This window comes from Oncorhynchus gorbuscha, linkage group LG26 (genome assembly GCF_021184085.1).
Source record: "Oncorhynchus gorbuscha isolate QuinsamMale2020 ecotype Even-year linkage group LG26, OgorEven_v1.0, whole genome shotgun sequence".
NCBI classification, from domain to species: Eukaryota; Metazoa; Chordata; class Actinopteri; order Salmoniformes; family Salmonidae; genus Oncorhynchus; species Oncorhynchus gorbuscha.
The window spans coordinates 34215990-34230106 of record NC_060198.1 but is presented as its reverse complement, the minus strand read 5'-3'; the positions used below and the strand labels follow the sequence as shown (position 1 = coordinate 34230106).

The 14117-nt window shown below is 42.6% G+C and overlaps 1 protein-coding gene across 1 annotated transcript in view; it reads right to left on the bottom strand.

Annotated features, from left to right (window-relative positions):
- Positions 1 to 14117, bottom strand: part of LOC124015706 (probable ATP-dependent RNA helicase DDX17) — a 17751-nt gene extending 3634 nt beyond the window's left edge. The window contains exons 1-11 of the mRNA XM_046331115.1: positions 13644 to 14117; positions 10807 to 10963; positions 10427 to 10523; positions 10104 to 10237; positions 9463 to 9528; positions 9188 to 9329; positions 8891 to 9051; positions 2089 to 2261; positions 1840 to 1950; positions 1649 to 1710; positions 1463 to 1522 (exon numbers count right to left, since the gene is read on the bottom strand). Of these exons, the coding sequence (XP_046187071.1) occupies positions 1463 to 1522; positions 1649 to 1710; positions 1840 to 1950; positions 2089 to 2261; positions 8891 to 9051; positions 9188 to 9329; positions 9463 to 9528; positions 10104 to 10237; positions 10427 to 10523; positions 10807 to 10963; positions 13644 to 13699 (1219 nt within the window). The 5' untranslated portion in view covers positions 13700 to 14117. The remainder of the gene's footprint in view (positions 1 to 1462; positions 1523 to 1648; positions 1711 to 1839; positions 1951 to 2088; positions 2262 to 8890; positions 9052 to 9187; positions 9330 to 9462; positions 9529 to 10103; positions 10238 to 10426; positions 10524 to 10806; positions 10964 to 13643) is intronic.

Genomic DNA, 14117 nt, shown 5'->3' with positions numbered 1-14117 from the left:
GGACAGTGTAAAGTGTGATAGATTAAGGGGTGGGCAGAGAGAAGGCGGAATAGAGAGAGACAGCGAGGGGGGGGGGGGTATATAGAGAGGCTCCTTCAGGCCAGGACTCCTGCCAGCCAGGACCAGACATGACGCCCGCAGAGGGAGAGGCCGGCACAGCCAGTGGTGGGGGTGTCAGGCTGCATAGGGGGCTGCAGGGGCAGTTTAGAGGGGAGCCTCCAGCAAAGCGACAAATGCTCGGCCTGCCGCCTTTTACTGTCTTCTTGTAACGCACCACTGTATCTATTAACCTCTGGGGAAAGGATTTGTCTACATTTAAGACTAGCTATACTTGTATGCTAGAATTACTCGAAGAATGTTTCTGGCAAACTACTTGTCAATCAATTGATCTCCAATAATGCCAAGCCTCATTTAGTATCTTCAAAGATGTCTAACTAGGGCTTTTTGAAAACGCTCCATATTAGCAAAGGAAATGGAGAAATCCTCTGAAAACATTAAAGCTGTTTAGTGAAACAAACCTGCTTAGCATTGTGTATCTATATTAGTGTCATTTATGAAAGGAACTACATATGGCGCGTTACTGTTGCAGGCTGGTGGCATAGCTTGTGGGAGGCCGCCCCCCTCTTGGCCCTCTGAGCCGACCGCCCCGCCCCAGTTTAAAATTTGGAATCCCAGCAGAACCCTTCCTCCCCCCCCTCTGTCGTCCAGGCAGTCAGTTTGCTGGAAGGGGGAGAGTTTTTTTGAGGGCTCTGTTCTGGGTTTTCGGAGAGATGTCTGTGTCTGTGATTGATAAATCAGGCCTCCTCTCCCCTGTGTTTCTCTCCGCAACCCAGGCTCGATTAGTCATGCCTAGGTCCGGCTGCAGGCTCCAGTGGGCCTGTGCGCTTCTAGTGCCGGAAGAGAGACTTGGAAACAAAACAAAAACAAAATGAAAGAAAATAAATGAACACAGAAACAAAACAAAATTTGGTTATAAAAATTGATTGCCATAAGGGGGTGCATCACTCTCCATACCCGTTATTTTAAGTTCATACTTCACACACACTGACAAAAGGTATCTCAAATTACTATATGTTTTTAGATCTACTGAATGGTTGGATTTTTCTAGCCCTGTTATTCAAGGGACCTGGCATTCCACAAAGAAAAATTAGTTCCAGAAATAAGGCAAACTTCTTAAATACATACTCTGTATCTAAGAAGTACTACTGACAAGAAAGTCACACTTCATATTAAACAAAGTGGCAACAGTACTCACAGAAATCTGCTTCAATGTGTTTTGTGGAGGCCATTTCATGATTTCAATAAATCTATACATTTCTTGGGTTTCTTACATGCAATGAGGCTAGTATACTGTACATCTAAGCACAATTAGGTGTCCTACTCATAGCCCATTGAGGGAATATATATGTGTTTGTATTCATGCCGAGGGACTGTGCTTTTATTCTGAGCACACAGTACATACCCAAACCACGTGAGGCCACATCAGTAGCAATAAGAATAGGAGCCTTGCCACTACGGAACTCTATAGAAGGAGAGAGGAAATGCCAAGAGATCAGCTGAGGGACACAAAGGAAGGTGTCACGACAACAACCAATACCAATTAGCCCTATACTAGCCCATATAATGCACCTAATGAACCACGTTTTACCTGTCAGCACCCAGTCTCTCTCTGGCTGAGTCTTGTCACCATGGATACACATCGCTGGCCACCTGAGGAGTAAACCAACCTGTCAGCTTGATGATCAGAGAACTGGGAATTGTTATGAAGTAGTACAACCCCATGACCAGAAGTATTAATTAATTACTCCCCGAGTGTGTGTGTTCCTTTCCCTCGCTCACCCATCACGTCTCATTCTGCGGGTCAGATCATCGCAGCGTTTCTTGGTCTCCACAAAGATGATGGTCTTGTTCTCCTTCTCAGCCATGATCTCCTCCATCAGCTGGAGCAGCCTGGGGAGAAGGAGCGCGAACATGTTAGCCAATGGAGAGTTAGTTACATCGGTCTACGACCAAGCCTCATCTACATCAACACAGTCCCATTCACTAACGCTAATGTTTCAGTGGAGTAGAGTGAAGTATTAGCCTCACTTGTTGTCCTTCTCACTCTCTGTGCACACATCCACAATCTGCAGGATGTTGTGGTTGGCGCTCAGCTCCAGGGCTCCCACGTTGATCTGGACATAGTCCTTCAGGAAGTCCTCTGCTAGCTGCCGCACGTCCTTGGGCCAGGTGGCACTCCACATCAGGGTCTGTCTGTCAGGCTGGGATGAGAGCAGCATTAGAAACTCTTGATAAAAAACATAAGCACATTTTGCAGTAGCTAGCAGCAGTATCAGATGTTTTATTACAATATAGCAGCAGTTTGGGGATATAGACTAGGAACCACTAGCCAATTGGAATAAAGAATTTGTAGTAGTCCATCTACAGACATATACACTCAGTGTGCAAAACATTAGGAACATCATCCTAATATTGAGTGGCAACCCCTTTTGCCCGCAGAACAGCCATAATTCATCAGGGCATGGACTACAAGGTGTCGAGACCGCTCCACAGGGAGTCTACTGTGTTAAGTTGGTTGGATGTCCTTTGGGTGGTGGATCATTCTTGATAGACACGGGAAACAGTTGAGCGTGAAAAACTTAGGAGCGTTACAGTTGTTGACACACTCAAACCGGTGCGCCTGGCACCTACACCATACCCCATTCAAAGGCACTTAAATATTTTGTCTTGCCCCTTGAACCTCTGAATGGTACACATACACAATCCATGTCACAATTGTCACAAGGCTTAAAAGTCCTTCTTAAACCTGTCGCCTCCCCTTCATCTACACTGATTATAGCGAATGACATCAATAAGGGATCATAGACTGACCAGGTGAAAACTATGTAATGGAAAGAGCACAGTCCATCACTAAGATGTGATACTGAACTTGTACATGGTTATACTATGTAAAAGATAATGGTGCAACACTAATAAATCTAATATTATTTTATAACAAATGCGCTTTCTCCCGCATTGGATACAGTCGCTGTCCGCGGTTCTGAAACAATCTTCAGTGTGCTGTAGAATTGGCACCTTTCCTTATGTTGCTATGTGTATAATAGCAAGTTAACCAGCATATTGGGATTGAGAACAATGCGGCAGAGGCAGCAGCAGCAACGAGGAAACAGCCTTAACCTGATTGTCTAAGAAAATGGAGGAAACCCCAATTTAATTAGTTCTATAATCAATATCCTAACTGTTAAATGTGCCTGGCTTTATAAATCATCGGTACATAACTACAGAAATAAGACCGATCTTGCTACTGTTGCCTGTTGGAGTGTTTGTTTCATAGCCTAATGATTCCATGAGCACCAAGCCTCATGCAATGGCAACATGTTAGATAAAGCAATTTCACAGATTCAGCTGTTTTTATTCTTTGCTATGCTACAAATAAAGGCGTTACAATTGTTTTCCTGTTAGAACAGACTGGTATTACTTATTTAGTGTGGTTTACACTGTTCCAACAGGCAGAAAAATGTGATTGTAATCTCACAGCACTTGCTTGTCACACATAATATGCACGCAGCTCTCGCTCCTATACCCTCCTTTTATTGATCTCCTTCTTATTGATATTACAATGATTAGTAATGTCGTTATCATTAGTAGGCTTTGTATAACCACTATCGAGCTGTAGGCCTAAGTGCGCATACTGTTTAGTCTTAACACCGTAACTTACTTAGGCATGCATTTCAATATATCAGTCAATCAATCATTCATTCATTCATGTCATCACACAGCATACAATACATTCATGTTTTGAAATACAATCAAGCATTTTAGCTTTCAAATTAAATAACAAAGGGAGCTTTCAATGATTAGTCTAAACAATAAATAAAACGCAATTTACGAATGCATGAAACTGTTTTTAGTCTGCTGTAATAAAGGCTTTATATATTTTTCCCCCGTTAGATCAGTTTCTGTTTACGCAGTTCCAAATGGTCAGAAACGGTAATAATATTGTAATCTAACAGCAACTGTTATAACCAATTTATTGATGTGATTACGATAGGCTATAGGTCAGGCCTTATTGGTCACATGCATGCGATGCTTACATGTTTCAGTTAAACTTCTTAGGGATCGGCGCCCCGTCAACAGGACAGTTGTAAATCATGCCACGCCTTGTGTCGCCATTGCAGATTTTAGAGAAAAACAACAAATGTCGGTACATACAAGTGTCTTATATCGGCTGAAAGCTTAAATTCTTGTTAATATATTACAGTAACTATTACAGCGGGACCAAAATGCCATGCTATTGTTTGAGGAGAGCTCCTAACAACAAAACACTTTTTTCACCGCGATAGGTTTGATAAATTCACCTCTGAAGGTGAAATGTGTACTTCCATTCTGAAATCTTGCTCTGGTTTATCATCCAAAGGGTCCCAGAGATAACATGAAGTGTAATTTTGTTAGATAAAAATAATTTTTCATATCCTAAAAAGGTCCATATAGCATATATGATTGATTTTGTATTTCCACTTGTTTAATTTGCAAAGAAAAGGATCTGTGAAAATCTCATCCTAGACATTGTTTCAACCAGTCAAATCACATTAATATGTATTCCTCAGAGATCCTACAACATAACAAGACTTCACTATATTATTAGGGGTGTAGTATATCCTATAGGACACCATATTTGGTCAGAGAGCGACACCTTCATGGCACGCCGATGACACGGGCGATCTTCACTTGAACGACTAACTTTGTCAAATAAGCACCAATCGGAGTCAAACAAAGCTAGCTAGATAGCCAATGAGCTGGGCTTTATGGGAGTAGATTTTATGATATTCTTGCAGAAAAATGTCATGAAAAAATGTCATATGAAAGCAAATGTCTCCTTCACGATTGGCCCAAATGTACCTGGATGACTTCACACTAAATGTCATGTAGTTTGCTCATACTTCAAGTTATCCGTCTGAAACTTTGCACATACACTGCTGTCATCTTGTGGACACCATCGGAATTACAACCACAGTGATGGCTGGAAGTGCGAGCTTTCTGTTGCATTTCAAAATGGTGGTAGATTTTTTCTTTGTATTTTCTTTTACCAGATCTATTGTGCTATACTCTCTTACATTCAATTCACATTTCTACAAACTTCAAGGTGTTTCCTTTCAAATGGTACCAAGAAAATGCATATCCTTGCTTCAGGGCCTGAGCTACAGACAGTTAGATTTGGGTATGTAATTTAGGCAAAAATTGAAAAGAAGGGGGCTATCCCTAAAAGAGCGAGGGTTGAGGGAATATTTTTCCTAAACAAATTAGGGATTTTGGTAACAGAACTTTCGGTCAGAAACTAAATAGCTGAAATTACATTACAGCATGGACAGCGCAATTAACACTTGCTGTGCTGTGGTGCCTTTTTGCTACATTAGGGAGGAGAGCGAGACAATGTGCGCCAGTCATGTGTCTTAATTATTTAATCAAACAGTTTACTTAAAGCATCAGACAAGCTCAGTGCATACAGTGCCTTGCAAAAGTATTCATCCCCCTTGGCGTTTTCCTATTTTGTTGCATTACAACCTGTAATTTAAATAGATTTTTATTTGGATTTCATGTAATGGACATACACAAAATAGTCCAAATTGGTGAAGTGAATTAAAAAAATTACTTATTTAAAAAAATTCAAAAGAACACAAAACAGAAAAGTGGTTTGTGCATATGCATTCACCCCCTTTGCTATGAAGCCCCCAAATAAGATCTGTTGCAACCAAATACCTTCAGAAGTCACATAATTAGTTAAATAAAGTCCACCTGTGGGCAATCTAAGTGTCACATGATCTCAGTATATATACACACCTGTTCTGAAAGTCTCCAGAGCCTACAACACCACGAAGCAAGCGGTGCCATGAAGACAAAGGAGCTCTCTAAACAGGTCAGGGACAAAGTTGTGCAGAAGTACAGATCAGGGTTGGGTTATAAAAAAATATCAGAAACTTTGAACATCCCACGGAGCACAATTAAATCCGTTATTTAAAAAAAATTGAAAGAATATGGCACCACAAGAGGGCCGCCCACCAAAACTCACAGACCAGGCGAGGAGGGCATTAATCAGAGACAACAAAGAGACCAAAGATAACCCTGAAGGAGCTGCAAAGCTCCACAGCTGAGATTGGAGTATCTGTCCATAGGACAAGTTTAAGCAGTACACTCCACAGAGCTGGGCTTTACGGAAGAGTGGCTAGAAAAAAAAAATCTTAAAGAAACAAATAAGCAAACACGTTTGGAGTTCGCCAAAAGGCATGTGGGAGACTCCCCGAACATACAGAAGAAGGTACTCTGGTCAGTTGAGACTAAAATGTAGCTTTTTGGCCATCAAGGAAAACGCTATGTCTGGCGCAAATCTCATCACCACGAGAACACCATCCACACAGTGAAGCATGGTGGTGGCAGCATCATGCTGTGGGGAAGTTTTTCATCTGCAGGAACTGGGAAACTGGTCAGAATTGAAGGAATGACGGATGGCACTAAATTTAGGGAAATTCTTGAGGGAAACCTGTTTCAGTCTTCCACAGCTTTGAGACTGGGACGGAGGTTTACCTTCCAGCAGGACAATGACCCTAAGCATACTGCTAAAGCAACACTCAAGTGGTTTAAGGGGAAACATTTAAATGTCTTGGAATGGCCTAGTCAAATGCCAGACCTCAATCCTATTGAAAATCTGTGGTATGACTTAAAGATAGCTATACACCAGCAGAACCCATCCAACTTGAAGGAGCTAGAGCAGTTTAGCCTTGAATGGGCAAAAATCCCAGTGGCTAGATGGCCAAATCCCAGTGGCCAAGCTTATAGAGACATAAGAGACTTGCAGCTGTAATTTCTGCAAAAGGTGGTTCTACACAAATTGACTCGGAATAGTTATGCACGCTCAAGTTCTGTTTTTTTGGGTGTTATTTCTTGTTTGTTTAAAAATAAAACATATTTTGCATCTCCAAAGTGGTAGGCATGTTGTGTAAATCAAATTATACAAACCCCCCAAAAATCAATTTTAATTCCAGGTTGTAAGGCAACAAAATAGGAAAAATGCCAAGGGGGGTGAATACTGTCGCAAGCCACTGTATGTAGTTGAGTTTATTCAAACACAGTGTGTGTATCTACACTGCTCAAAAAAATAAAGGGAACACTTAAACAACACAATGTAACTCCAAGTCAATCACACTTCTGTGAAATCAAACGGTCCACTTTGGAAGCAACACTGATTGACAATAAATTTCACATGCTGTTGTGCAAATGGAATAGACAACAGGTGGAAATTATAGGCAATTAGCAAGTCGCCCCCAATAAAGGAGTGGTTCTGCAGGTGGGGACCACAGACCACTTCTCAGTTCCTATGCTTCCTGGCTGATGTTTTGGTCACTTTTGAATACTGGCGGTGCTTTCACTCTAGTGGTAGCATGAGACGGAGTCTACAACCCACACAAGTGGCTCAGGTAGTGCAGCTCATCCAGGATGGCACATCAATGCGAGCTGTGGCAAGAAGGTTTGCTGTGTCTGTCAGCGTAGTGTCCATAGCATGGAGGTGCTACCAGGAGACAGGCCAGTACATCAGGAGACGTGGAGGAGGCCGTAGGAAGGCAACAACCCAGCAGCAGGACCGCTACCTCCGCCTTTGTGCAAGGAGGAGCACTGCTAGAGCCCTGCAAAATGACCTCCAGCAGGCCACAAATGTGCATGTGTCTGCTCAAACGGTCAGAAACAGACTCCATGAGGGTGGTATGAGGTCCCGATGTCTACAGGTGCTACAGGTGCTTACAGCCCAACACCGTGCAGGACGTTTTTCATTTGCCAGAGAACACCAAGATTGGCAAATTCGCTACTGGCGCCCTTGTGCTCTTCACAGATGAAAGCAGGTTCACACTGAGCACATGTGACAGACGTGACAGTCTGGAGATGCGTGAAGAACGTTCTGCTGCCTGCAACATCCTCTAGCATGACCGGTTTGGCGGTGGGTCAGTCATGGTGTGGGGTGGCATTTCTTTGGCGGGCCACACAGCGCTCCATGTGCTCGCCAGAGGTAGCCCGACTGCCATTATGTACCGAGATGAGATCCTCAGACCTCTTGTCAGACCAATGCTAGACCTCATGTGGCTGGAGTGTGTCAGCAGTCCCTGCAAGAGGAAGGCATTGATGCTATGGACTGGCCTGCCCGTTCCCCAAACCTGAATCCAATTGAGCACATCTGGGACATCATGTCTTGTTCCATCCACCAAAGCCACGTTGCACCACAGACTGTCCAGGAGTTGGCGGATGCTTTAGTCCAGGTCTGGGAGGAGATCCCTCAGGAGACCATCCGCCACCTCATCAGGAGCATGCCCAGGCATGCTGTAGGGAGGTCATACAGACACGTGGAGGCCACACACACTACTGAGCCTCATTTTGACTTGTTTTAAGGACATTACATCAAAGTTGGATCAGCCTGTAGTGTGGTTTCCCACTTTAATTTTGAGTGTGACCCAGACCTCCTTGGGTTGATAAATTTGATTTCCATTGATAATTTGTGTGATTTTGTTGTCAGCACATTCAACAATGTAAAGAAAAAAGTATTTAATAAGAATATTTCATTCATTCAGATCTAGGATATGTTATTTTAGTGTTCCCTTCATTTTTTTGAGCAGTGTATATATGGAAAATTAAGTTAAAACATTTCGACCAATCGATTAGTCGAAGGAACATGACAACTCTCGGTCAATCAATATTTTTTTTGTAGTGAGGGACAGCCCTACTCGGTGTATATGGTCTAAGGCAGGCCTGAAATGCGTCAATGTGTAGCTAATGCATTGGAAAGAGGTGAGGTAATAACAACTGTAAAATGAGGGTCACTTTGCTTGAGTGACTAGAGAACCCTGCTCACCCTAATCTGGTCAACAATCTTGCGGATCTGAGGCTCAAAGCCCATGTCCAGCATCCTGTCAGCCTCGTCCAGCACCAAGTAGGTGCAGCGCCGTAGGTTGGTCTTCCCTGCCTCCAGGAAGTCAATGAGACGACCCGGGGTGGCGATGCAGATCTCAACACCTGGGAGGGAGAAATAGAGCAGGGTAGATTTCTCTGGTTTAGACAGACATGCGCAATGGAAAAGAGTATGGATTTTCTTCAGCATATAGGTTATAGTGACTAGTGTGTAGGCCTTTTTCCAGAGGAGCCTCGTTACCTCTCTCCAGGTCACGGATCTGGGGTCCCTTGGGAGCTCCCCCGTAGACACAGGTGCTCTTGATGCGTGATGACTTGCCGTATTCATGTGCCACTTGCTGAACCTGCTGGGCCAGCTCTCGAGTTGGTGCCAGAACCAAACACTGCACAGAGACAGGACAGGGGATAGAAAAAAACACTCCCTGAATATAATACATTTTGGAAGTGGCTGATATCCATACATCTGAACAATTATAGGAAACATGCTGTAAGATAAATCCAAAATGGATTACTTACGATTGGTCCGTCTCCTCTTTCTAGGTAGGGCTGGTGGTTAATGTGCACAATGGTAGGCAGGAGATACTGAGGAGATACAACAACAAGGGGATAAACGCCCCACATCAAGCAGGAGAGATTAATAATAGAAGGAAGTAGAGCCCGATCAATTCCACCGTAACCAATATTCAATGAATAGGATGAAAAAAGGGACATTTGTGGACATTCTCATGATGTGCCATTACTGTCACAATGTATGAAATCAACATTTGCAGCATATTTCTTAGACAATTACTCTTTTGGATGGCCATTTCTAAAAAGTCAGTATGGAAAATGTTCACATTAATTTGTCCACTGTAAAACAGTATATCTGCAGGTATATCATATTGGTACGTTTTGCCCCCTCAAAAAAATTTAATCGGTATCGGACCCCCAAAAACACATATCGGTCAGGCTCTAGAATGCAGACAAGATAACTGAGGATATTGTATGGCAGTCAACACAGGGGTAGGTGTAAAAACGGGCAGAAAGAAATTAATAAAAATGTCTACAGATATGAACAGTGTGCATGCTGCTATTGTTCCTAAGTGTTGCTGTAACTTTTTGTTCATCCTGTTCTGTTAATGTGAATGTATGATGACAGAGCTACAGCTGCATCTCACCGATAAGGTTTTCCCAGAACCTGTCTGTGCGATGCCCACCATGTCCCTGCCACTCAGGGCCAGAGGGAAGCCTTGTGCCTGGATAGCTGTGGGCTCCTTAAAGTTCTGCTGCATCAGCACATCCATCACATACTCTGGGTGAAGTGGATAAGAACATCTTATAAGCATAACTAAATAACTAGAAATTGCATCGGTTAACAAAACTAAGGTTCAGTTGTCCACATCACCAGCCAGAATAGATTTTTCCCCAGAGGTGAAAACGATATGCATACTCACAATGACGCCAGGGCAGGTCAGTTGTACTGAAAAGATTTTGTACTTACGGGGAAAATGGGCCTGGGAGAAGCTACTGACAGGCTTCGGGCAGCCTGACCCCCTGATAGTGATCTCCTTCTTCCTGCGAAACTCCTCCAAGTCATACTGAAAGACAGAAAACAATATCTGTCCATCAAGTGTCAAGGGTGGCACATCTGGAAACAACTGCAGAATAAGTCAATAAGAGTGTAGGGCAGTGCTGTTCAATTTTAGTGGAGACCAAGAGTGTGCAGACTGCCCAGCACAAATAAAACAGATTCACTAAAAATCGAACCCTTGATTAGTTGAATCAGATGTCATAGTTGGCCTTCTGGAATGTGCTGTAAGAAATGCACACACACACACTTGTGGTTCTCCATGACTGAAGCACACTGGTGTGGGGAAATACCTGGCTCATGCGCTGAACATCTGGATGTTCATTGTAAAAGTTCTTCTCAAACTTTGGAAGCTCGTTTAGGTCCCATTTCTTCTTGCGCAAACGCTCCCCTGGGTTCCCAAACTTCTTGTTGGAAGGGGGACCTCTGCTAGACCCAAAACGAGGACTCCTAACAAGATGACAAGCACATAGATTAATATTTGAATACCTCAAGCTAGACTCACTGTACACAACATTTGCCAAGGACAGAAATAATTGGAGGGATCACATTTTGTCCATTGGTCCCAAAGGGTATGAAGAGGATTTACATAGCAAGCTAGCTAAGTAGCTGGTCTTTATAGATTCTTTGTAGCTATCCATCTTTGGTTAGATATTATTGGGAGCTAAAGTGAATAGAGATATAGCTATCTTGACTGGAAACACGATGTTGAATTGTAATTTAATTCTACGTCGGCCAAAAATGTGCGTTTGGATCGGGAACGTTTCCACTCACAACCTCTACAAACCAGCATGTTGAATAGAATGACATTGAAACATAATCTACCGGTTACCACTGTTGGTCCATTTTACAGTGGGAATGCAAGACAATGGAAAGTATTCAGACCCCTTGATTTTGTTACGTTACAGCCTTATTCAAAAAAAAAAAAAAAACATCAAGCACTAATAAAAAATAAAAAATAAAAAAACATTCCTGCAGCATTGAAGGTCCCCAAACATCAAACACTATTTTTTTATTTTTTATAAAAAAAATTCTAAAATCAATCTACACACAATACCCCATAATGACAAAGAGAAAACTGTTTTTGAGAAATGTTTGCTAATTTAGACAACGTAAAAAACAGAAATACCTTATTGATATAAGTATTTAGACCCTTTGCTATGAGACTCGAAACTGAGCTCAGGTCAAATCAAATCAAATGTTATTTGTAACATGCACCGAATACAACAGTTATTACAGACCTTACAGTTATTATTATAGACCTTACAGTGAAATTCTTACTTACAAGCCCTTAACCAACAATGTAGTTAAGAATACACCTAAACAAATTAAGAGATAGGAATAACTAATAATTAAAGAGCAGCAGTAAATAACAATAGAGGAGATATATACGGGGGTACTGGTACAGAGTCAACGTGCGGGGGCACCGGTGTCGAGGTAATTGAGGTAATATGTACATGTAGGTAGAGTTATTAAGGTGACAAGTTAGAGTTATTAGATTCCTGTGTGAATCTAAGTGTGCGTTCTCTAATGCTCTCCTTCTCTCTTTCTTGCTCTCTCTCGGAGGACCTGAGCCCTAGGACCATGCCCCAGGACTACCTGACATGATGACTCCTAGCTGTCCCCAGTCCACCTGGCCGTGCTGCTGCTCCAGTTTCAACTGTTCTGCCTTGTTATTATTGGACCATGCTGGTCATTTATGAACATTTGAACATATTGGCCATGTTCTGTTATAATCTCCACCTGGCACAGCCAGAAGAGGACTGGCCACCCCACATAGCCTGGTTCCTCTCTAGGTTTCTTCCTGGGTTTTGGCCTTTCTTGGGAGTTTTTCCCTAGCCACCGTGCTTCTACACCTGCATTGCTTGATGTTTGGGGTTTTAGGCTGGGTTTCTGTACAGCACTTTGAGATATCAGCTGATGTACGAAGGGCTATATAAATAAATTTGATTTTGATTTGACAATGCATAGATAACAACAGAGTAGTAGCAGCGTAGAAGGGGGGGCAATGCAAATAGACTGGGTAGCCATTTGCATCCTGTTTCCATTGATCATCCTTGAGATGTTTCTACAACTTGATTGGAGTCCACCTGTGGTAAATTGAATTGATTTGGACATGATCTGTAAAGGCACACACCTGTCTATATAAGGTCCCACAGTTAACAGTGCATGTCAGAGTAAAAAAAAAAACAATGGCCTCCATCATTCTTAAATGGAATAAGTTTGGAGCCACCAAGACTGTTCCTAGAGCTGGGCGCCCAGGCCAGACTGAGCAATCGGGGGAGAAGGGCCTTGGTCAGGAGGTGACCAAGAACCCAATGGTCACTGACAGAGCTCCAGAGTTCCTCTGTGGAGATGGGAGAACCTTCCAGAATGACAACCATCTCTGCAGCACTCCACCAATCAGGCCTTTATGGTAGAGTGGCTGGACAGAAGCCACTCTTCAGTAAAAGGCACATGACAGCCTGCTTAGTTTGCCAAAAGGCACCTAAAGGATGCAGACCATGAGAAACAGGATTCTCTGGTCTGATGAATCCAGCAATGAACTCTTTGGCCTGAAGTCAAGTGTCGGGTCTGGATGAAACCCGGCACCATCCCTTCGGTGAAGCATGGTGGTGGCAGCATCCTGCTGCGGGAATGTTTTTCAGTGGCAGGGACTGGGACACTAGTCAGGATCAAGAGAAAGATGAACGGAGCAAAGTACAGAGAAATCCTTGCTTTGGATAAAAGCGTCTGCTAAATGGCATATATAAAAAAGATGCACTATTGTAAAGTGACTGTTCCACTGGATGTCATAAGGTGAATGCACCAATTTGTAAGTCGCTCTGGATAAGAGCGTCTGCTAAATGACTTAAATGTAAATGTAAATGTAAACCTGCTCAGGTGATAGAAATCTGAACGCACTACCAACGCTTTGAAAAGTTAGCGTATGCTTTCCTATGGATATATTGTCGACTCTCACATTCCTACCTGCAAAAGAACCAACCGGTAAAGTAAGCTAAAATATAATTTCATTCAACATTCGTCGTATGAGTAAACTTTCCTGATTCAAACGCTAATTTATGCCGACGTAGAAATCAATGCAATTTATCTTCGGGTTTCCAGGTAAATGGCGAACTGCCTGACTTACCCCCTGTCGCGACCACGGTCCCTGTCTCGATCTCCATACGATGAACCGCCCCTCATTTTAGAAACCACTTGACTTCTACCTAGCTAGTTAGTTGGCTAAATATATATATATAATATATTTCTCCGCTGGAACAGGGGCAAGTTTTTGCAGGCAAGCCTTAAATTCTCGCGTTCAAAATGTCAAGCGATCAACGTTACAGTAACTCTAGCTAGTTAAGGCCCTTATTGTGTTAACATTAGCTGGCTAGCTATACAAAAATGTGAAACTGACATTTGTTTAAATATTATTCAACGAACGTGTATAAAGTGTTATTTTTGACAAATGAACAAGTATCTAGTTTTTGTTTTTACTACAAACCAAGGCAAACAGGTGATAGCTAAACGTCTCAAACTGCAACCAAATATTTATATACGCTGCAGCGAGTGTTGTTGTTATTAGCTTGAGCTAGCTAGAGTTCTTCTTCTATGGTATTAC